Source organism: Mesoplodon bidens, assembly GCF_964165515.1.
Source record: "Mesoplodon bidens genome assembly, chromosome: 8".
Taxonomy (NCBI): domain Eukaryota; kingdom Metazoa; phylum Chordata; class Mammalia; order Artiodactyla; family Ziphiidae; genus Mesoplodon; species Mesoplodon bidens.
The window spans coordinates 39,709,262-39,735,194 of record NC_138165.1 but is presented as its reverse complement, the minus strand read 5'-3'; the positions used below and the strand labels follow the sequence as shown (position 1 = coordinate 39,735,194).

The 25,933-nt window shown below is 39.5% G+C and overlaps 1 protein-coding gene across 1 annotated transcript in view; it reads right to left on the bottom strand.

The window, feature by feature from the left end:
* The window catches only part of CCDC148 (coiled-coil domain containing 148), a gene marked incomplete at its 3' end in the record, with an annotated part of 286,502 nt that overhangs the window by 118,605 nt on the left and 141,964 nt on the right, over positions 1 to 25,933 (bottom strand). The window contains exons 9-10 of the mRNA XM_081242592.1: positions 21,449 to 21,587; positions 18,516 to 18,722 (exon numbers count right to left, since the gene is read on the bottom strand). Of these exons, the coding sequence (XP_081098718.1) occupies positions 18,516 to 18,722; positions 21,449 to 21,587 (346 nt within the window). The remainder of the gene's footprint in view (positions 1 to 18,515; positions 18,723 to 21,448; positions 21,588 to 25,933) is intronic.

Below are 25,933 nucleotides of genomic sequence, written 5' to 3'. Positions count from 1 at the left end.
ACTTAGATGAGTTAACACCATGAATTTATTTTAAAATTCAAACTTTCTTAAACCATGAGGAACATCAAAGCCAATGTGAACAATTTGAAATACAAGTAGATTATTAGAGAACATAAATGAGTATACAAGATTCTTCCTATAGCATTTTTTAAAAAAATGAAATAAATTTCATACAAATATAACTTATTCAATGGTATATGAAGGCAATACTGGTGTTTATTGAGTATCTATTATGGATTATAACTGGTGTTAGGCATTATGATACAAAGATGAACAAAAACAGACCCTTCTCTTCATATGTTTAGAGTCTGGCAATAGACATATAAACAAACGCTTACCTCAGATGTAATAAATGTAATATGGGAGGTAGGCACAGTGAGAACAATGTGGGGAGGGGCAAAAGAGCACATTTACCTATTGCGTTATATGTAAAAATCAGATCTCTAGAGAAAGTCACACTGTTAATATGTTATATATAACGTAAAAGGAGCCAATACACCTTATATTTCTCTACAGACTAGGTTATGCCATATGAAAGTGCTGATATTTAGCCATTTCTGACACACAGAAACAGTAATTTGACATGTTTTTTTTTTTTTTTTTTTTTTTTTTTCTTTTTGCGGTATGCGGGCCTCTCACTGTTGTGGCCTCTCCCGTTGCGGAGCACAGGCTCCGGACGCGCAGGCTCAGCAGCCACGGCTCACGGGCCCAGCCGCTCCGCGGCATATGGGATCCTCCCAGACAGGGGCACGAACCCGTATCCCCTGCATCGGCAGGCGGACTCTCAACCACTGCGCCACCAGGGAGGCCCGACATGTTTTAACCTATGAGTTTCAAAGAAAAGTTTCACTTATTTATTCCACATATATTTGGTCATCATGTAGCAAGTGCAGGTAGAAGAGGAATGGAGAGGAGGAAGAGTAGCTGCACCAACGGGGACTAAGGGAAGCTAAGGACTATGGCTACCATTTAACCAAATTGTTTTGGCCCTGAAATTTCCCCTAAAGAGTGCCACAGACTCAGCCCTCCAAGAGAGCTGTGCAGCTCAAAGTCCTTGTTTGTTCTTACAGAAAACAGGCCATAGAGACCCTCTGTGAGAATGCCTGAAGCAGAGGTAAAGTCTTAGGGAGGCAGGGACCCCCAAATCCCATGCTGGTAACTCACAGCCATAGTCTGCTAATTGTCCCTCTTATTTATTCTCCTCTTCTTTCATAGTAATGACCTCTTAATTTTGGCTGGATATCAACCACCTAAAATAGACTACACTGTTCAGCATGCTGCCAGGTATGTCAGGTATGAGAAAGTGTTAGTTCATGGGAGGCTAAGTGGACCAGACTGTGCAATTTCTGGAAAATAAACTTGAAGGGCAGTCATGAAGCATTCTCATTCCCTTCTTCCAGCTAACTGGGGAAGTCCCTCCTTCCCCAGTTCCTATAGTTTTGTCTTTGCAAGAAGACCCTATAAATGAAATCATATAGTATGTAGCCTATTGTGTCTGGCATTTTTCACTTAGGATGATACCTTTGAGATTTGTCTGTGTTGTTGTACGTGTCAGTAGTTTGTTACTTTTTTTGCTAAGTAATAATGCATTGTATGGAAGTATCATAGTTTGCTCATTCATCCCCCGGTTGAGGGAATTTGGGTTTCTTCCAGTTTTAGCAATTACAAATAAAGTTGCTATACATATTCACTTACAGGTTTTTGTGTGAGCATAAGTTTTCATTTTAATGAGTAAACATCTAGAATTGGATTGTTGCTTCATGTGGTATGTGTATGTTTATTAATATAAGATATTGCAGTTCTTGATGGGAGGAGCCAAGATGGTGGAATAGAAGGACGTGCTCTCACTCCCTCTTGCGAGAACACCAGAACCACAACTAGCTGCGGGACAATCATTGACAGGAAGACACTGGAACTCACCAAAAAAGATACCCCACATCCAAAGACAAAGGAGAAGCCACAGTGAGATGGTAGGGGGCTCAATCACAGTAAAATCAAATCCCATAAGTAGTGGGTGGGTGACTCACAGACTGGAGAACACTTATACCACAGAAGTCCACCCACTGGAGTGAAGGTTCTGAGCCCCACATCAGGCTTCCCAACCTGGGGGTCTGGCAACGGGAAGAGGTCTTCTAGGCAGGAGGAATTCCTAGAGAATCAGACTTTGAAGTCTAGTGGGAATTGACTTCAGGACTTCGACAGGACTGGGGGAAACAGAGACTCCACTCTTGGAGGGCACACACAAAGTACTGTGCGCATCGGGACCCAGGGGAAGGAGCAGTGACCCCAGGGGACACTGAACCAGACCTACCTGCCCGTGTTGGAGGGCCTCCTGCAGAGGCGGCGGGGTGGTGGTGGTGCTGTGACTCACCGTGGGGACAAGGACACTGGCAGCAGAAGTTCTGGGAAGTTCTCCTTGGCATGAGCCCTCCCAGAGTCTGTCATTAGCCCCACCAAAGAGCCCAGGTAGGCTCCAGTGTTGGGTTGCCTCAGGCCAAACAACCAACAGGGAGGGAACCCAGCCCCACCCATCAACAGTGAAGTGGGTTACGGTTTTACTGAGCATTGCCCACCAGAGCAACAGTCAGCTTTACCCAACACCAGTCCCTTCCATCAAGCCTCTTAGATAGCCTCATCCACTAGAGGGCAGACAGCAGAAGCAAGAAGAACTACAGTCCTGCAGCCTGGAACAAAAACCACATTCACAGAAAGAGAGACAAGATGAAAAGGCAGAGGGCTATGTGCCACATGAAGGAACAAGATAAAACCCCAGAAAAACAACTAAATGAAGTGGAGATAGGCAACCTTCCAGAAAAAGAATTCAGAATAATGATAGTGAAGATGATCCAGGACCTTGGAAAAAGAATGGAGGCAAAGATCAAGAAGATGCAAGATATGTTTAACAAAGACCTAGAAGAATTACAGAACAAACAAACAGAGATGAACAATACAATAACTGAAATGAAAACTACACTAGAAGGAATCAATAGAATAACTGAGGGAGAAGAACGGATAAGTGACCTGGAAGACAAAATAGTGGAATTCACTGGTGCAGAAGAGAGTAAAGAAAAAAGAATGAAAAGAAATGAAGGCAGCCTAAGAGACCTCTGGGACAACATTAAACGCAAAAACATTCGCATTATAGGGGTCCCAGAAGGAGAAGAGAGAGAGAAAGGACCTGAGAAAATATGTGAAGAGATTACAGGCAAAAACTTCCCTAACATGGGAAAGGAAACAGCCACCCAAGTCCAGGAAGCACAGCAAGTCCCAATCAGGATAAACCCAAGGAGAAACACGCCAAGACACACAGTAATCAAATTGGCAAAAATTAAAGACAAAGAAAAATTATTGAAAGCAGTAAGGGAAAAATGAAAAATAACATACAAGGGAACTCCCATAAGGTTAACAGCTGATTTCTCAGCAGAAAGTCTACAAGCCAAAAGGGGTGGCATGATATAGTGAAAGTGTTGAAAGGGAAGAACCTACAACCAAGATTACTCTACCCAGCAGGGATCTCATTCAGATTCGATGGAGAAATCAAAAGCTTTACAGACAAGCAAAAGCTAAGAGAATTCAGCACCACCAAACCAGCTCTACAACAAATGCTAAAGGAACTTCTCTAAGTGGGAAACACAAGAGAAGAAAAGGACCTACAAAAACAAACCCAAAACAATTAAGAAAATGGTAATAGGAACATACATATCGATAATTACCTTAAATGTGACTGGATTAAATGCTCCAACCAAAAGACACAGGCTTGCTGAATGGATACAAAAACAAGACCCATATATATGCTGTCCACAAGAAACCCACTTCAGACCTAGGGACACATACAGACTGAAAGTGAGGGGATGGAAAAAGATCTTCCATGCAAATGGAAATCAAAAGAAAGCTGGAGTAGCTACACTCAAATCAGATAAAATAGACTTTAAAATAAAGAATGTTGCAAGAGACAAGGAAGGACACTACATAATGATCAAGGGATCAATCCAAGAAGAAGATATAACAATTATAAATATATATGCACCCCACATAGGAGCACCTCAATACATAAGGCAACTGCTAACAGCTATAAAAGAGGAAATAGACAGTAACACAATAATAGTGGGGGACCTTAACACCTCACTTACACCAATGGACAGATCATCCAAAAAGAAAATAAATAAGGAAACAAAAGCTTTAAATGAGACAACAGACCAGATACATTTAATTGATATTTATAGGACATTCCATCCAAAGACAGCAGATTACACTTTCTTCTCAAGTCTGCACGGAACATTCTCCAGGATAAATCACATCTTGGGTCACAAATCAAGCCTGAGTAAATTTAAGATTATTGAAACCATATCAACGCTACAACCTACAAACCTGACTACAACGCTATGAGATTATAAGTGAATTACAAGGAAAAAAACATAAAAAACACAAATACATGGAGGCTAAACAATACATTACTAAATAACCAAGAGATCACTGAAGAAATCAAAGAGGAAATAAAAAAATACCTACAGACAAATGACAATGAAAACATGATGATCCAAAACCTATGGGATGCAGCAAAAGCAGTTCTAGGAGGGAAGTTTATAGCTATACAAGCCCACCTCAAGAAACAAGAAAAATCTCAAGTAAACAATCTAACTTTACACCTAAAGGAACTAGAGATGAAAAGCAAACAAAACCCAAAGTTAGCAGAAGGAAAGAAATCGTAAAGATCAGAGCAGAAATAAATAAAATAGAAACAAGGAAAACAATAGCAAAGATCAATAAAACTAAAAGCTGGTTCTGTGAGAAGATAAACAAAATTGATAAACCATTAACCAGACTCATCAAGAAAAATAGGGAGAGGACTCAAATCAATAAAATTAGAAATGAAAAAGGAGAAGTTACAACAGACACTGCAGAAATACAAAGCATCCTAAGAGACTACTACAAGCAACGCTACGCTAATAAAATGGACAACCTGGAAGAAATGGACAAATTCTTAGAAAGGTATAACCTTCCAAGACCGAACCAGGAAGAAACAGAAAATATGAACAGACCAATGACAAGTAATGAAATTGAAACTGTGATTTAAAATCTTCCAACAGGGCTTCCCTGGTGGCGGCACAGTGGTTGAGAGTCCGCCCGCCGATGGAGGGGACACGGGTTTGTGCCCCGGACCGGGAAGATCCCACATGCCATGGAGCGGCTAGGCCTGTGAGCCATGGCCCAGAGCCTGCGCGTCCGGAGACTGTGCTCCACAGCGGGAGAGGCCACAACAGTGAGAGGCCTGCATACCACAATAAATAAATAAATAAATAAATAAATAAATAAACAAACAAACAAACAAATGGGACCTAATGAAACTTAAAAGCTTCTGCACAGCAATGGAAACCATAAACAAGACAAAAAGACAACCCTCAGAATGGGAGAAAATATTTGCAAACGAATCAATGGACAAAGGATTAATCTCCAAAATAGATAAACAGCTCATGCAGCTCAATATTAAAGAAACAAACAACCCAATTCAAAAATGGGCAGAAGACCTACATAGACATTTCTCCAAAGAAGACATACAGAGGGCCAAGAAGCACAGGAAAAACTGCTCAACATCACTAATTATTAGAGAAATGCAAATCAAAACTACAATGAGGTATCACCTCACACCAGTCAAAATGGCCATCATCAGAAAATCTACAAACAATAAATGCTGGAGAAGGTGTGGAGAAAAGGGAACCCTCTTGCACTGTTGGTGGGAATGTAAATTGATAGGGCCACTATGGAGAACAGTATGGAGGTTCCTTAAAAAACTAAAAATAGAATTACCATATGATCCAGCAATCCCACTACTGGGTATATATCCAGAGAAAACCATAATTCAAAAAGACACATGCCCTCCAATGTTCATTGCAGCACTATTTACAATAGCCAGGTCATGGAAGTAACCTAAATGCCCATCGACAGACGAATGGATAAAGATGATGTGGTACATATGTACAATGGAATATTACTCACCCATAAAAACGAACTAAATTGAGTCATTTGTTGAGATGTGGATGGATCTAGAGACTGTCATACAGAGTGAAGTAAGTCAGAAAGAGAAAAACAAATATCGTATATTAACGCATGTATGTGGAACGTAGAAAAATGGTACAGATGAACTGGTTTGCAGGGCAGAAGTTGAGACACAAATGTACAAAACAAACGTATGGACACCAAGGGGGAAAAACCGCGGTGGTGTGGGGATGGTGGTGTGCTGAACTGGGCGATTGGGATTGACATGTATACATTGATGTGTATAAAATTGATGACTAATAAGAACCTGCAGTATAAAAAAAGAAACAAACAAGAAATAACTAATACTAAACTTTCTTTGGGTTATTTGTATGGAAATATGTTAATATAAATGTTTCAGACATTACGTGAAATTTCTAAAAATCTTGTATGTTCTGGTATATTATAAGTCATAATTCTAGTTATTACTTTAAAATGTATATCTCAGGGCTTCCCTGGTGGCGCAGTGGTTGAGAGTCCGCCTGCCGATGCAGGGGACACGGGTTCGTGCCCCAGTCCTGGAAGATCCCACATGCCGCGGAGCAGCTGGGCCCGTGAGCCATGGCCACTCAGCCTGTGCGTCCAGAGCCTGTGCTCCACAACGGGAGAGGCTACAACAGTGAGAGGCCCACGTACCGCAAAAAAAATAAAATAAAATAAAATAAAACAAAATAAAATATATATCTCAGAAATAACTAAATTTCATTGTCTACTGCATTATTATGAACTTTCATCAAATCTTTAACCATGGTCATTTTAAGTCTTTTGTCATTTACAGACAGTTCTGGGTGTACTCTGATGCTTTTGCAAAAATGTTCCTATACAAGGGTTTCATCTTCAAGGAATCATAGAAAAGACTCTGACTACAGGTTTCTGGTAACTGACTATACTGCTGAACTGAATGAATAAGCATTTTCAGAACTCTAATGGAAAACTGATGAATTCATAAAAGCGCTAACAAAAGATCAAGATAAAAAAATTAATTACATGGGACTGAGTGATGTGATGAGGATGATTATAATTTTTGTGACTTTCTGTTTGAATTAAAAAAAAAGAACAAAAGAAAAAAAAGAGTAGGAAATCTTGCCTCTCTGTAATATATATCGTGAAAGGTCTGCATAAATACTTATAAAAAATTCTGTATTTAGAAACCTATTCAAAATTGGTCTTTTTGGGCTTCTTAGAAGTGTCAGTAAACTCATTTGATGCACTTCCAAAAAAAAAATGCAATAATGTTTTGCAAAGTGACTATCAGTTTGCAGTCCCACCAGGAATGTATGAGAATTCAAGTTGTTCCACATTTTTGGCAATATTTGGTATGGTCAGAGTTTTTATTTTAGACTAATAGGTATATACTTATATCCCATGATGGTTTTAATTTGCTTTTCTCTAATGACTAATAATATTGAGCATATTTTCATGTCTTGTTTGCCATATAACTTGTTTTGTGATTGTTCAAATATTTTACTTCTTTTTAATTGAATTGTTTACTTATCATTAAGTAAACAAAACACTTTGTAAATCCTGATAATTCTTTATAAATTCAAATACAAGTCCTTCATCAGATATGTGATTTGCAAATATCTTCTCCTACTGGGAGGCCTGCCTTTTTATTGTCTTCACAGTATCTTTCTATGAGCAGGAATTCTTAATTTTGAGAAAGTCCAAATGGTCATTTTTTTTTTCTTTTAGGGGTAGTGCTTTTGGTGTCGTGTTCAAGAAACCTTTGCCCAACCCAAGGTCGTAAAGATTTTCTCCTATGTTGTCTTTCCCTGTGTTTTGTAGTTTTCAGTTTTACACTTAGGTCAGTGATCCATTTTGAGTTAATTTTTGTATAGGTCACAAGGTATGTATCAAGATTCATTTATTTTTGCATCTGAATATTCAATGGTTCCCACACCATTTGTACATAAAACTACCCTTTCTCCACAAAATTCACTTTGTATCTTTGTTTAAAATCAATTGACAATGGATGTGTGGGCCTATTTCTGGATTCTCTATTCTGTTAATTGAGGCACACATTTTTTTTAGTAGATATGTATTCATTTTTAATAAAATTTTTTAAAAATACTGGCTTTCCCACTCCAAGTTGTGGCTTCCTCTCAATTACCCAGTCCTTGAAATTATGATTTCCTGAAGTTATACTGAACAAAGTTACTGTAAAATACAAATATCCCATACAATATATGTCACATGAAGTATCCTCATTTGCAAGACATCTTGTGAATTGTTATGACTTGCCACTGAAATATAAGGCTCTTGTTGCAAAGAACATTAAAAAGTACAGTCTCTTTTAGACTTTATAAATAGACCCCAATGCTGACAAATATGTTTTTTAAAACTAAGACATTTTAAGAGTAGGGCTACTTTGAATATATTACTTGGAACAAATACATAGATTCATCAAGTCCCTAAGCCCTGTGCAATTTCAATTAGCTACCTGCCAAGAGCCACAGATAGCATAATATAGCTGTATAGAGAAAGTGCCATCTGCCTCTGTGAGCAAAAATCACTCTAGTATCAATGCCTATGATTCCTCAAAGCTCTCTTGATTCCGCTGATACTATATCTAAGGTTAACCACAGAGAACTTCTCTGTGAATGTCTCCAACTGCAGAGACTATAGGGCCCCTGGGCCCATCCAGCACTGCATGAGATTCATTGATAACACTGATTGTGCGGATGGTGCATGGCACAGTTAACCACACCAAGATATTCATGAACAAATGCTCTAAATTGGCAGAAATCACTGAATCCTTGCCAGTTCCTGTGGTAAACTAAATATCCAAGTTTTTCTAATTGCATTTTTTTTTCTTTTTTGATCCAGGAAGCATATAATGTGAGGATCATTAATTCCCAAGAAGAAATTTGCATTATCTCTCATTACCAAAGAAAACACCCCTGAGATGATGCCAGAAATATAAATAGAAGTAAATAACACTGTGGACATTGAAAGATTGTTATCATGTGGTAAAAGCAACCTTTCCCCTGCATCTAGTCCTTCAGGCCATGTGACTGATGGGTAAGTTTTTTGTGGTTACCTCTCCCTTTGAGGTGATCCTATATAGGGTCCCGTGTGCCTAGAGCATCAATTCCAGCTTGACTAGGTAAGTGATGGGCCATTATTGGTTCCAACTCTTGCTCATCTTAACCTGCAGTCAGCACACAGGCAAGTTAGAATAGCACAGCAAGACCAAGACATCATCTGTGTCAATTTATTCATTGTACAAAAGAGAATCCACCCTAGTTAGTTTAAGAAGGAAAGAATTAAAGGGCTTTAGAAAGTTCACAGTCTTTGGAAGGGTCTGAGAAGCAAGCTCTAGACTAAGCTTCCAGGAATAACATCTAGAACCACACATCACAGAGCTGTTCTGGCAAAGGTCATACTGGCTCTGGCACAATCAAGAAGTTGCTGCCATCACCACTGGCCCCAGAACATGCTGTATTTGCTTGGGATCACACCAGCAAGATGGCTCTCCATGCCATATCTGTCTCTTCATATAACTGTGTTTCTCTTTCCCTTTCATTTCAGTAGTTTCATTATATGTGCCTCGGAATACTTTTCTTTGTATTTATCCATCTTAGGAGTTTGCTGAGTTTCTTGAAAATATAGATTAATGTCATTCATCAAATTTGGTAAGCTCTTGTATGTTATTTCTTCAATACTATCTCTATCTCATTCTCTCTCTCCTCTTTCTGGGACTTCAATTACTTGTATATTAAACCTTTTTACTATGTTCCATATCTCTCTTATGTTCTCTATTCTGCTTTTCATTTTATTATTTTTCTCTTTATGTACTTCATTTTGAAGATCTTCTATTGAATTACAATTTCATTAATTCTGCCTTCTCATAATGTCTAGTCTGCTCTTAAGGCTCATCCAATGAGTTCTTGAATTCAGGTATTATATTTTACATTTCTAGAATGTCCATTTGATTCATTTTTATATATTCTAATTCTCTACTGAAATATTCCATATTTTCATCCATTTTTTCATCTTTTCTTCCATTTTCTTTAACACATTTGTCATAATTATTTTGTAGTTCTTACCTTTTAACTGCAATATCTAGTTCATTTCTGAGACTGTTTTATTCCTTTATAATCAGTCACTTTTTCCTGTTTCTTTGAATGGTAATTTTTATCTGGGGCTGAACATTGTGAAGGATACATCCTAGAGGCTCTAAGTTATATTATTTTTCTCTAAACAGTGTTGAGTCTTTAGTCTGGAAGGTAGTTAAATTGCCACAAAATCTCCTGGATTGTGTTGATGATTTATTTTTACTTTTTTTATGGTAGGTCTGTTTCAGTTTTGTCCATAATCCTCGAGTGCAGCCCATACCCTTAAGGCAAACTTCCTGGAGTTTCAGCTGAAGGTCTAGAATGTTCACCAGGATTTCTCCACATGAGCTGGGCTAGGACTCAAATATCTACACCTCCCCAAAACTGTGTGACCTCTGAAATTTCTATTCAGTTCTCAGCCTTCCAGTAGTTTTTCTCTCTTGGCCTTTTGGCATCTCATCCTCTGCATTCAGAGCTTATAATTTGGCAAAGGACCCATGAGATATTTTTGTAGGCATTTTGGAGGCTCTTTATCTGCTGTACCTTCATCTCTGGTACCCTATCCTCCAAATCTCAGGTGCCTTTGTAGCCCAAACTCCAATATCTGCTTCCTTCACCTATCAAGATTATAACTTTCTGCTTGGGTTATTTCTCTCTCCACATTATATTAAAACATGATGTCAGGGGAATTTCCTGGCAGTACAGTGGTTAGGACTCCACACTTTCACTACCGAGGGCCCAGGTTCAATCCCTGATTGGGGAACTAATATCCTGAAAGCCGTGTAGCATGGGCAAAAAAAAGAAAAAAGAAAAAACACAGGATGTCAGGAAGAAATCCTGAGCAAATATAGGGCTCACCTTCAAAGTTTTATTTCAAGGATCTTATCCAGGCACTGGCTGTCCAATGCCTGCAAACATTTTTTAAAATAATATTTTGTTCATGTTTTATAGTTGTTTATGGTGGTATCGGTTATTCATTATCACTGGAATTGGAACTCAAAAACTATATTTTAAATTAAAGTACCATACACCATCCGATTTGTAAAACCTAAGTCTAAGTCTGTTCTCCAGCAGCAAAGGAGGCTGAAATCTGTGGAGAAGGGAGATTATGGGAGGAGTTGATGCCATGAGAAATGATCAAAGTATGGAAAGGGTGTTCAAATGCTATTTATTCAAAAAGGTATCTTCTACCCCATCATTATCTGACTTCCCTAACTACTATGGCTTCTTGGCCAAGTCATTCATTAGCTAGAGATGGGGGAAAAGGGGACAAAAACAAGATGAAGTCGAGAAGAAAACTAAGTGACTGGTAACATGATTCATGCCCAAAATATACCTCAGTTTTATAGATTATCAGGTTTTCTTTTTAAAGTCACATGTGACCCTGCAGCGTATTCAGTGTTGACAATTAAGACTTGTACTTCATTTCTTAATGACTTTGCATATCCACATACTTGTTTCTACAGCAAGATTCCCTCATAAATAAGGTAGAAAGAAGGTAGTGAAAATAGTACTATCTCAAGAGGTTATTAAGAAGAAGAGAAAAAAATGCCTAAGCCTTATTACATACTTCAACAAAAGTTATTCAGCACCAAGTGTGTTCCAATCACTGAAAAATCTGATGCGGGGGAGGTGTTGGAGGGGTAGAGGAGTTGGAGGGGGTGTCTGTTATACCAAGATGAATAAGATGGGGTTCCTGCTTGCAGTTGTATAGGGGACATAGATTTTTCAGTGTGAGAGGTCCACTAGGATCAGGAAGGAAAAGCGTTGATTGGATTAGGTAATATGGAGGTCACTGGTCACTTTGGAGAGAGGAGAGGATTTTGGTGGAGTGGAGAGGTCACAAGTCCTGGAGAAAAATATAATCTAGATTATTCTTTCAAAAGGTTGATTTCAAATGAAAGGGTAGAGAATAGGGACTGCCCAGGTCCTAGAGGATGACTGAGAGGAATACCCCACAGAATAAAAATAAAGAAAAAATAAGGAAAGGGGATAATCAGTAGAACCCAATTTCTAAAGTGGTTAGATGGGTCAGAGTCCCAAACATCAGAGGGAAGGACTGGATGTGATTGTGTAGAAGACATCACCTCCTGCATCAGGAGGAAAGCAGGGGACTAGCAGGAGACAGACACAGGGTGGATGAGGCAGGAATTAAGGGTCGATTTCATACCTCCGTGACTTCATATTATTGATAAAGTAGGAAGTGAGTTGTCTTCTGTGAGTCTGGTGGGGAGGGTGTATGGTGTTAGGTAAGAGTCTTGTAAGGACCGGTGATCCTTTGAAACAGTGATAAGGGGAATAGGAAGAACTGGTGAACAAAGGACAAGACTAAGGATTCCCATGTGGACATTTCATTGAGAGTCCGGATAAGATGACTTTTCCTTAGTAGTACTTGGCCACCCAGTATGGACACAGAGAAAGTCAACTGTGAGACAGATCTGGGAATGAGGCTCCCCAGCCATTCTGTAGACAGATGAGGATGTTAAGGAATCAAGTGCACAGCTAACAGAGTGGTCTAGGCTAGTGCCAGGAGGGTCTGGGGCTGATAGTCTAGGAAAATTTAGGGCAACAAAGAGCAGGTTTTGTGGGAGCAGGAGAATAAGAGCTCTACTTTCCCACTTTCATCTCAGCCCTCTGTGAGAGGCCTAAAAGCCTCTACTTGCTACAGCAGCAGTTACTGATGGAAAACCAAAATAAAACAGAGACAGAGAACTCATTATTTCAAAATTCCTTTTACTCTTTTCTTAAAGACACAAATCGTCTGAATCATCCCCCACAAGCCCTTTTAAATTCCAAGACTAAGAACAAAATTATGGTTAAATGTTTAACTAATGTTTATTATAGCTAGCATGTTGGTTTTAGAAAGGTCAAATTTATGATACAATGAAGTAATATTTTTCACATTCTGTGAGTCGATTTTATAGCACATTGGGGCCCACAGTATAATAAATGTCTTCTATTATTTTGTAAGATTCTCGTATGCAAAGCTGTGTAGGGCAGTGATAATACGGAATTTCAAATCAAATGAGCTGGCATGAACCTTAAGGCGGGTCACTTTGTCTTTCAGGACTTCACCGTTCAGACTTGTAAGATGAAGACTAGGGATAAATCTCCAAGTTTCTTTCCAGGTTAAAAAAAATGAGCATCATTTAATATTTTTAATTACTACCAAATTGATAGAGTTACCCCTATTCTTTTATGATATATTTTTGGTCCGAGCTATAATTTACTGAGTCTCAGTCCTTGATCAGGAACACAAACTCCAACGATAACACTGTCTCTAAGGAAAACTGAATCCATTTTACCACAATTTACTTTATGTTCCAATTTCTCCACTCTCTGTCCACATTTACTCTTTGGAGGCTGCAACTCCAAAAGTTCAGAGATAGTTGTTCACCATATCGTGACCATGTTGTCTCTGACGAGACTCCATATTACGCTGCCTCCACTGACCCAGCTCCTGATTTCATCCGTGAGTGCTCTACAGCACCCCTTGAACATCTTCACTTGGATTTGTCATTGAGGGTAACATCAGAAAATGCCTATAAAGCATCTATTCAAACGCCTGAGACGTTGGGCAGCATGATGTATGGGAAATAATCAAAACACTGCCTTATTTCTGTCCCCCATGCAGATGTTTCTCCTGTCACTAGATGAAAACTAAGCAGAACCCATGGCTCACTCTTGGGTTACAGAGGGTCCCACAGTCACTTTAAGTCACAAAATACAGTCTTGATTCAAAATTAAATTGTCTAGTTCTAAGAGATTAAGCAACTCTTCCCTCTTTATTCAGAAGATAACATTTCCTTTCATTCCCTACGTGCTTAGACCATCAGAGTCCAGGAGTGGGAGGGAAAAGGGGAGGAGAGGTAAAGGGGAGAAGCAGAGTTCTCATTGGACTGGTGACTGACGCTGTCCCCAGTAAACCTGGCAGGTGCTTAATGCTGACTCTTGCCCTCCTATCAGTTTTCTTGTCTGGACTGCTCCTGGAAAATTCCCCATACACATTTTCCTTTAGCTAATTCTCTTCCACATTCAGGTTCCCATTTATTGCTGTTCCACCTCACTGTTTTGGGTGGAGCCCAAACCTCTGGCAGGAGCTTTGCTGGGCAGAAAAATCTCAGACCTTTGAAAATGACCCCATGCCACTAGCCAATGATTTCTTAAATAGAGCACATAAAAGATTGATAAATAGTATTTCATTAGGACCTTCCAGAAAGCAGGAAAATGTTGCTCCGATTTTAACCACAAGAAAAAGCTGAATAGCCTACAACATCAAAACTTTTCTTGAACCCATCGGAGAAGAGGTCATGGGGCAATAAACTAGCCTGAGATTTAAAGAAAGTTAGATGTCTTCAGGAAGAGAGGCAATGTGAGAACTGGCTTACCTGAGGCAGAGCCCCTGGGAAAGACAAGGCCATCCTAGAAGGGATAAGAAGATTGCAGGTAAAACTCTGTGATGATCCCATAGTTACACTTTAACAATCTGCTGCTGTGGCAGAGTGTTCACTTCTGTATAGAACCCAAGGAAGCTACAGACGTAAGGGGAATTTACACCCCTTCACAGGCTTTTCTCTACAAACCTCACAGAATGCTCCTAAGAAAGATGGAGGTCAGGGTAGGCGAGCAGAGGAAGTCCCCTATGGGTGTGCAAATCAGCGAGAGAGGAACAAAACCCTACTGAACAAAAGGCGCTGTGGGTGGAGAGGGATGCAGAGCAGCAAACCCACCAGGGCGCAAGTGTAGACCCTTTACAGCTGGGGAGAGGGAACAAAGAAATCTTCCTCTCCTGGAGAAGAAGAAGCAAGCTCTCTCCCTCACAGGAACAAGCAAGACCCGAGGCGAGTTTGGAGTTCATCTGCCCTGGGAAGGAGGGCACAGCTACTGAGTGGGTCCTGGCCCCAAGACCCAGGGACATAGGTCCTGCCCGAGATTGAGGCTGAAACAAGAAAGCAGAATGCCTCTTCCCCAGCCAGGCTAGCAAGGGGCTAGTAAGAACCTACTGCAGCGGAAGGTGCAAGAGGAGCAAGTCTCTCTCTTGGGCTCAGGTTCACAGGAAAAGCCTGAAGCCTACTCCCACCATAAGCAAAGTATCACTAATTGCCAAAAACTGAAGACAACTGGTGAATGGATAAACTGTGATAAACCCATATCATGGAATACTACACAGCAATAAAAACGACCGAACTATTGACATACACAACAACATGGCTGGATTTCAAAGGCATTATGCTAAGCGAAAAAAGCCAGACTCAAAAGAGTCTGGTTACATTTATATGACATTCTAGAATAGGCAAACTATAGGGACAGAGATCAGTAGTTGCCAAAGGCTGAAGGTGGGTGAGGTGTTGACTACAAAGAGGCATGAAGGATGGCTGACAGTGATGGCACAGTTCTACAGTTCTACATCCTGACTGCGGGGGAGGTTATGTGTCAGGCATTTGTCAAAACTCAGAACTGTACACTAAAAAGGGTGATTTGTACAGTATATAACTTATACCTCAAAGACATTTAAAATTAAAAAAAAGAATTTCATTAAAATTAAGAAGGTTTGTTTATGAAAAAACAATGTTAAGAGTGTGAAGAGACAAGTTACAGATTGGGAGAAAAAAATAGAACCTGCATACAGAATATATAAAGAACATACAAATGAGTAAGAAAAAAAGGCAGACGATGGAATAGAAAAATGGGCAAAGGATCTAAGTGGCCATTTCACAAAAGAGAATATTCAAATGGCCAATATGCATAAGAAAAGCTGTTCAATATCTTTATTCTAAATGCAAATGAAAATCATAATGAGGTGCCACTACACATCCATCAGATTAGCTGAAATGAAAGATTGGCAACATCAATGTTGGTGAGGATGTGCAGCAACTTAAAGTGGCTGCAAATTTATATAACCACTTTGGAAAACTATTTGGCAGTATTTACTAAAGTGAAACACCCATGATCCTTATGATGCAGCGATTCCACTCCTAGGTACTTATCCAAGAGATATGAGGGCCTATGTCCACCATAAGACATGTTCAAGAATGTTCATAGCACAATTATCATAACAGCAAAAACCTGAAAGCAACTCAAATTCCCATCAATAGGAGAACATACAAATAAATTGCAGTATATATATATATATATATATATATATATATATATATATATATATATATACATATACATACATACATATGTGTGTGTGTGTGTGTGTGTGTGTGTGTGTAGGAAGTACTACCCAGCTATAAAGAAGAACAAATAATTGCAACCTGCAACAAGGACGAAACTCACAGATATGATGAGTGAAAGAAGTATAAGAGTATATACTGTATGATTCGATTCATATGAAATTCACCAATAAGCAAAACTAACCTATGGTGATGAATTCAGAATAGTGGTCATGGATGGGGCCAGTATATACTGAGAAAAGGCATGAGAGAGTCTTCTGAGCGGTTCTATACCTTGACCCTGATGGTATTTCTACAGGCAGCATATATTTGTAAAACTTTATTCAATAGCACACTTAGGTTCTATGTGCTCTACTGCATGTATGTTTACCTCAAGGTAATACAATAAAAAGAAAAAATCACCTACAGCATAGTTTAAGGACTAATGATAATGTGTGCAAAATATAAACAGACTAGGTATAAACAGTATAAACAGAGTAGGAGTATAAACAGACTAGGAGTATATAAGGACTTGTCGTGGCCCCTGACCACCCTCCACCTTTTTTTTTTAGAGTCACTGAGTGTTCCTAATCAGTCACAGATGGAGAAGAAACACACATTAGCTCTGTAGCCCATGGTATATAGGGTTTGATGCAGCGTCTATTGCTTTTAGGTTCTAAGCTTATGCAATGTCAAAAGAAATATATTTTTGTTTAAAAAAATGCAGGGACTTCCCTGGTGGTGCAGTGGTTAAGACTCTGTGCTCCTAATTCAGGGGGCCCGGATTCAATCCCTGGTCAGGGAACTAGATCCCACATGCATGCCACAACTAAGGAGGCCACCTGCCGCAACTAAGACCTGGCACAACCAAATAAATAAATATTAAAAAAAGAAAAAGATGCAGAGCAGGCATTTTTCCTCTCATGTTTTAAAATAGAGACATTTGTTTCTATATGCTATTAACTGCTATAATATAACATCTACCGGCTTATTTTTTCTATCAAGAGAATATAATTTCTTGTTGCATCATCATCATCCTACCATGTCATTTATCAGTAAATTAAGATTTGGGCACTGTATGTATGCTGTACCTCAATACAACTGTGTGTGTGCGTGTGCCGCATGTATCTTTATTTCTCAACCACAAACAAGCAGTTGGCATTATACTGCGGTTACAGAACTACTAAGTTTCAGAGAGCTGGCTAAGGTCACCAACTCCAGGTTCAACAGTTTCATGGGTAATAATATTGTTGGCAATTTTGTGAGGTCCGACCAGTCCCCTGCTCGGGGAATTAGTTAGCTCCCGGGTCCTGTCTCAGCTTCTCCAGTTTGTATGGTCCAGACCACTCTACTCTTTAAGTATAAGGGGGATTGCCAAATCACAACTCCCAGGCATCCAGCAAAGTAAGCAGGTCACCTTAGGGGCTACCTTTACCCACTCAAAAATTCACCTCACATTAGCAGTTAAGGATTTGGCACCACCCCGAATCATTATTTTCCTTACTCATAAGTTTAAGGCATGATACAATTCATGTTTGGTGGCCCTTCCAATGCTCCTAGAGAGGCCATATTCACATGGGGCCTCCAGGACTCATGCACCCATGACCAGACACAGCAGCTACTCTTGTTTTTAGTTCTGCCACTAACGTAATTCCTCTATAGTTCCCTGTGAGCGTCAGACACCAGTGCTCAAGCCTCCAACTACAGGGGTTACCCACTCAACTCTCCAAGTCATCCTGGAGGCCCCTTGCTGGGTCTGAGCAGGAGGAAAACCCTGTCTGCTCCCCCTCTCACTCTGCTGAGTGCTCACACACAGTCCATCAAGATCTCCTCAATGTATCTCTTCACAAATCCTCCTTCCTCTTCATAATTTGACCTTTTTTTAAAAAAATATCTTTAATGTGAATGAGAGGTCCATGAGTCTAAAGCGGCGTCAGACATTTACTTTATAATTACATTCTGCATTTTTATCTAGCACCTCACTCTGACGTACAGCATTTGTGGTTGCTATTGGACATCCTCAATCAAAACTTCAATACTCACCTCCTGTTATAGTAACTTCAGGTTGAACCGTATGAAATTGTTGATTGTTCACAATTTTTGATCTAAAAGAATTTCAATTTCATATGGTTCGAACTAACAATTGTATTCAAAATAGGCTTTTTACAGAAATGGGACTTTAGGTTGGAACTGAACAAAAGGGAAAAGTGAATTCTTAAGTGAATACCCAGGCAAATACTGAAGTACCTTCTGCAAAGCGTCTCACCTTGGCTTTCAGATCAGCACACACTTCCTGTTGCTTTTTCCTGTCCTTAACCAACATGTTTTCCATTTCATGAGTTGCACAGGCCTCGGCCACTGTCAGCACAGCCTTCTGTATAAAGTCTCTCCTATTCTTACTCCAACTTGATATCAGGATCCTTCGCTGCTCCTTAGCAAAGCGATATTGGTCACAATATTTTTCATGTTCGACCTGGAAAGATAACAGGTGGTAAACGCTTATTATGAAACTGAGCCTACGCTTTATGTCATTGTTACAAAAGTGAATAAAATGAATTATAACCAATGATTTTGAAAAATAAGGGACAAACATCTTAATAGTAAATACAACAACCAGGACCAAGTACCAGTCCCAGAGTTCTGAGCCCATGGCTAACTGGTGACTGAGGACCAGTCATTAAATGTTTTTAAGTTTTATACAGGATGGAGTCAGGCCAGACAGCCCTAAAACAACTTCTACCCCTATATAGCAATGAATCTATGAGCAGAAAATATGATTTCCCCTACATATAATTTCAAAAATAGTCCATCTTTAAATCAGCTTTGCTGTATTAACAATGACTCCAGGTGCTTCAGTTAGACATATGCTAATAAACATTAAAAATTGCCACAATAATCCTGAAAACTCAGTTTGCCCTTGATGACTGAAACAATCAGATGTTCGGACATCTAAACTTGAAGTATTTATAGCAATGACAGTAGCCCTTCCCATCCCACACTCCTGAGGGACATGATATTCTTACATAGGTACCAACAGTTCCTGCTGCCAGTGAATCCCAACCCTGGGAGATTTGAGTCTTGAGGGAAAGAACAGGATGGGAGATAGCCTGAGTAGTTCGAAAAATCTCTGTAGGTGATTCTGAAACACTTATATAAAGGTGTGTCTCCTGCAATTGAGAGTCAGTGATCTAAATAATTCTTTATTTTGCCAGTATAGACCACATCTCTGAATTTGATACATTACTTAACCCCTAAGTGATGTGAGAAAAGAAGCTAGCGAGCAGCATAAGCTTGGTCCTACCTAAAAAAAATAACTTAGGTATGGTTAATTAAGTACATAATGAAATGGGCTCTGGCTTCACTTAAACCAAATATCAGCTCCTAAATTCTGTTTGGTAAACTTCTTAGGTTTATTCCCCTAAGCCAAGAATATGCTTAAAACTTGGCAAACATTAAGAAAGGAAGTATACACCATGCAGAAATGCATACTAATTATCCCAATGTAAGAAGTAAATGCAAAAATCTTTATCATATTAATAGTAGGCAAATATAAAAATCTACACAGTTAAAAATGACAGCTGGTCACAGAAGCAAACAGAATCTATACAGAATAAAAAGAAAGATCTAATTTAGTAAATTGAGTTTTGTAAAATCCAGAATGAATTATTATATAACATGTTTTTTACACAACAAGAACTTGATAAAATAAAGGTCAGAGGGCTTCCCTGGTGGCACAGTGGTTGAGAGTCCGCCTGCCGATGCAGGGGACACAGTTCATGCCCCGGTCCGGGAAGATCCCACATGCCGTGGAGCAGCTGGGCCCGTGAGCCCTGGCCGCTGAGCCTGCACGTCTGGAGCCTGTGCTCCGCAATGGGAGAGGCCACAACAGTGAGAGGCCCGCGTACCGCAAAAAAATAAAAAAATAAAAGGTCAGAATTAAAACAAATAATTGGGTGGGGGTTGGTGGGTGGGAAAAGATAAGAGAGGTTGGTCATACTAGTTGTGTGGCCTTTGTCTCAGTTTCTTCACCTGAAAAGTAAGGATAACTATAGTACTTCTCTAATCCACTGTTATGTGCATTACGGGAGTTTACACATGACTGACATAGGATAAATTCTATACACATGTTAGTATTGTTACTTGCTTGATTTAAAACAATTACAAAATGCAGAGTATGTGATAATATTTTATAGCATGGCCTATTTAAAAGGTAAGAGTCAGACTTCCCTGCAGGCGACACGGGTTCGAGCCCTGGTCTGGGAAGATTCCACATGCCGTGGAGCAGCTGAGCCCGTGTGCCACAACTGCTGAGCCTGCACTCTGGAGCCCACGAGCCACAACTAGTGAGCCCATGTGCCACAACTACTGAAGCCCGCGTGCCTAGAGCCCGTGCTCCGCAACAAGAGAGGCCACTGCAATGAGAAACCCATGTGCCACAACAAAGAGTAGCTCCAGCTCGACACAGCTGGAGAAAAGCCTGTGCACAGCAACGAAGACCCAGTGTAGCCAAAAATAAATAAATAAATAAATAAATATTTTTTAAAAAAAGTTAAGAGTCTATGCATGTTTGTTTACATATATGTTTTAAAGTGAGTTACTATGAAATTCACTGGTGACATGGTAACTGCTGTTTCCTTGTCTATGTGACCTTGTCCACTAAAGAATGTAGCCATAACTTCCCAGGGAAATTTCAGCCAGGACTCTGAGTTATGAATTTGGGGCATTTGTGTTTAGACCCATCTAGGGGGATCAAGTGGAGTTGTGGTGGGGATGGTGTAGGTAGGCACCAGCTCCCAAGGCAAGTGTTGGCTTCCCCACGACTAGAAGGACTGAGGTGTGGTAGGCTGTGTGAATGCAGGAGCAGGCAAGACACAGAGATGGCAGAACCTCTGAGATGGGCAGGTGAATGTACAGACACCTGGAGGTCAATACTAGCAGAGCAACCCAGGGGACCATGGTGAAGCTCTCTGTGGCAAGTAAGCCACAGAAGAGTGAATGTGGCCAGAGGGATCTCCCACCTTTTTATGTACCACACTGATCTGAAAAATGGTAGACTTTCAAACTATAACCCTATTATTTACTAGAGTGTAGAAAAAAAAATCATTTTCGAGCACCATTTAAAGTATATATATATTTTGCTCAATAATTATCAACCACTAAAACAATTTAACTTGCCAGCATATAGGGTCCAGTACTCACCAAATCATGCCTCGATTTGTGAGGAAAATGTCTTTGTAACATGTCCAGATACAGAGTCCTTCTGCCACTGAGATCCCCAGGATACTGATCCACAAGAGCCTGGTAAAACCAGTGGTCTTCATCACTTAATTGGAAGTTTCTGGAAGAAATTAAAATGTCACAACTCTTTAAGCAATCATGGAGTTTGAGGGACCTCAAACTGTTTAAGCTGTTAGCGAATGATAATGATTACATTAAATAAAGACTTTTCAAAAAATACATTAGCCAAATTAAATGTCTCCTATAGAAAAAGTTCTAAATTATAACATAATGGGTTCTTTCAATCCTTTATTTGGTCTTGCCATGAGTTCCAGGCATAATTTGAAGAAGTTTAAGAATGAGACATAATATTTTTAAAATATTTATTCTATCTTGCCTATAACAATATTTTAAAAATTATGACCAATGAATGAAATAATAAATTATTAACTACAGATTAAAAAGGAATTTTGTTAATTCAACAAACTTCCTGTTTCTAGACTGGAGGAAAACACAAATGTAGAGAGTCAAATAAACAATACACAAGGGAAACTAAGGCCTGAGGAAGGCACATATTAAGGTTGACTTTAAAAGTAAGTCTAGGGACTTCCCTTTGGCACAATGGTTAAGAATCTGCCTGCCAATGCAGGGAACACGGGTTCGAGCCCGGGTCCAGGAAGATCCCACATGCTGTGGAGCAACTAAGCCCATGCACCACCACTACTGAGCCTGCGCTCTAGAGCCCGTGAGCCGCAACTACTGAACCCGCGTGCCACAACTACTGAAGCCGTGCACCTAAAGCCTGTGCTCCGCGACAAGAGAAGCCACCACAATGAGAAGCCTGTGCACCACAAGGAAGAGTAGCCCCCGCCTCACCACAAGTAGAGAAAAGCCCACTCGCAGCAACAAAGACACAATGCAGCCAAAAAAAAAAGTAAGTCTAAAATTATCTTTTATTTTACCCGCTCAGCTTCTTGCTTTGTGGAGGTAAGACTAGATATTGTTAGTAAAAAGATAACCAGTGGCATTAAATTTCAGATCACTAAAGAAGTCATTTGTAACAGGATCCCTTTAAGTCACCTTCCCAATAACATATCCACCATGCTCCAAAATACCTTTTTTAGTTCAGAACTTTCCAAGGTACTGGCCTGGTTTGTGTTCCATAGAAAGTATTAGCAAAGCCCTATGCAAAGTAAAAAGGTTACAATATCAGCTTGAACTCTAGACTGAATTAATGTTTCTTTATTATTCTGAGTTTATTTGCATATCATCATTCCTGTTTAATAAGTTGGAATAATCAAATACAGATGCAATCAGAGGGAATATTATTAGCAACAAATATTTCTTTGATCCAAGATGGAGACTTGCTATTGTTTATTTCTATCATTGGCCTTCTACTTTAAAGTTAATTGTGTTATTTAAAGAATTTTTACAGTATGTCCTCTATGCCCTTGTAAAATACTTGACAATTTAAAACAATAAAAACCTCTTTAAATCAGTGACACTAATGGGAATTCCACCATCCTCATCCAACTTTCCCAGTTTCTGGGTAAGCTGGATTCTACCATCCTCATCCAACTTACCCAGTTTCTGAAATATATATATTTCATGATACTGATAAGTAGCAAGAAAGAAACAAAATTATTTTTCAAAGAAGATAACCTTCTCTAACAGCTCTATAATAGGAAGAAAAAGTGAGCTGGAAGTGTTCCATTAGGAAGAAGCAAACTCTACATTTCTTCATAATAATATATTGCAGAGAAAGAATTTGAGATTTCATTCATTGAACACACTGAGTGTTTGGGTTCTCTCTGAATCAGTTAAGCCAAAGGCTTCTGCAAATAAAGCATCTCAAATAGGAGTATTAAGCCTGGAGAAAGGCTTGCCTGAGTGGTTTTGGCATTTAAAACACCCTCAAGTCTTCAGGGACAGTATCTCAGGTCCTCTCTCAAGGAACTCATTTCATTCATGATAACATGAATGCATTTTAATAGCAGAGTCAGCCACATTTCTACATGGCAAGCAATCAGAAAAAGGAATAGACCCAGAGTCGATGTCCTCATTAATGCTTTTAAACTGTTTCTGTAATCAAAGGGACTTGAATGCAGTTTGAATTTCCATCTTTATTTGATTACAAGGATAGACATGTAGGAGTGTATGTGCTGGGGAGGAGGAAGTGACAGAATCTAGGTCCAATAAGCTCTCTGTTCTTTTAAATTGTCATTTATCTATATAAAGGATGCTGTTCGTGCCAGGCTAGATCACCTTGATGAGCTAGAATTCCTATCTTCAAAATGCTGGTAATTCACAGATGTACCTTCCTCCTCTGAAGAACTGTCCTGGGCCACATGGGAACTGCCTCACCCAGGAGGCTATTCTCCCACTACCTTTGAGAGCCAACCCCAACCAACGACTGGCTGACATGGGGGTACAGAAGGCCAGGCCACTTGCCTCAAGATGAGACCAACTCTGTGATGCCATTTGTGCTCCAGAGTTTCACTGTGGGAGCAAACTGTAACCTGTTTCCACCGAGATCTTCTGCCACAGACATCTTCCCCTCCTCCATCCTGCTTCCCTTACCATCCTTCTCCTGAGAGCACTGCCCAACAAATCACACGTTCTTACAATCCCTGTTTCAGATTTGCTTTTACAGAACTGACCTAAGATAATCTATGAGCAACCTTACCCATAATTGTCAAAAATTATTTAAATCCTTTGGCAAATGGAGAGGTACTTCTAAGCTAATTGTTTTGATGATCTCTCATACTGAATTGTGGTGTAAGATTGTGGCTATCCTCAAAGTGCAAATAGCAAACATTTACAAAAATGGTTTTTAAATAAAAGCACACATTAAGCAGTGTGCATTGCTATAAATAAACATAGCAGCAGAAGAATTTGTGGCACTCAGTACATTTTTATACATTGCATGAATGTATTAATTAGGTGCCATTTTAGTGACATTAAAACCACTTAAACATATGAAGATAATATAACATTAAAACTAGATATTTCAAACCAAGTATGCTATGAACAATGATCACATCCGTTTTGCTCCTATTGATTTTGGAAACCTCACATCTCAACAGCTTTTTCCAATTACCACAATTACACAAATTGTAAGTCATTTTTCTATTAGATGTAGGATAAAAATGAAAACCATGCTTATAAGAAATGATAGGGCTTCCATGGTGGTGCAGTGGTTGAGAATCTGCCTGCCAATGCAGGTGACACAGGTTCAAGCCCTGGTCTGGGAAGATCCCATATGCCGCGGAGCAACTAAGCCCATGCGCCACAACTACTGAGCCTGCGCTCTAGAGCCCGTGTGCCACAACTACTGAGCCCACGTGCCACAGCTACTGAGGTCCGTGCGCCTAGAAGGCAGTGCTCCTCAACAAGAGAAGCCACTGCAATGAGAAGCCCGTGCACCACAACAAAGAGTAGCCGCCGCTCACTGTAACTAGAGAGAAGCCTGCGCGTAGCAATGAAGACCCAATGCAGCCAAAAATAAAAATAAATAAAATTATATTTTAAAAAAGCTTAAAAAAAAGAAATGATAATATAAATACTCATAATATTATTATTTTAGAGTACTTATAGCAATTTCCAGAGCTGCCGGCTTAAATTTTGAAGCAAATATTCACATCAGCAACACTACTGGCAGAGTCATGCATCTCCATTAGGATGCTGTCTGTGAGGGAGAAAACTCCCACCACTATATATATATATATACTGAGTCTTCTGGGTAGTAAAAATCTAAGATGAATATTCAAACATGATAGCTTCTTCACAATAACAAAGTAGCCATTTCCTACTTAGCATCTAAAATAAAATCAAATTTAACATATCTGAATTTCTAAATTCAAATCTGGACATTTATCTTTTCTAACCTTCATCTTTTCATTGTAGGAAAAAATCTATATAAAATAGCAAATTATCCTAAAATTTTGTACTTAAAAAAAATATCTTCAGACAAAAGATCTTTGGTAGGTCTCTGCAATTTCCATTTTTCTGTCCATCCAAATTTTCTAATTTAAAATGTTTCAGGAAATTTCAGCCTGCAGGAGGATGAGGTATTTATTGCTCAGTCCTTACCCTCCATCCCCCACTGCCAACTGAGGTCCACCAATATAATTTCATCGTGATTTCCCAGGATATGAGACAAAACAGGTAACTCAGAAAAGGAGGATGACAGGGCTGTGAGAATTCAACGAGACCAAGGCCAACTGTCTCCATAATTCTACCTGTTTGAATCGTTACAAAAATCCTAACCTGACTCACAATCAACTTAACTACCAGTTTTCTTCATAATCGTGTTAAACCACTTCCCCAGGGTTCTGGTTCCATGACATCAAAAGACATTTAGTGGGGTGGGGGCAACCAGCGATGGCAAACAGCCCACGTAGGGCAACAGGTACCTTAACAGCAGGGACAAGTCTATGAGACTAAACACTGTGTATTCAAACTGGC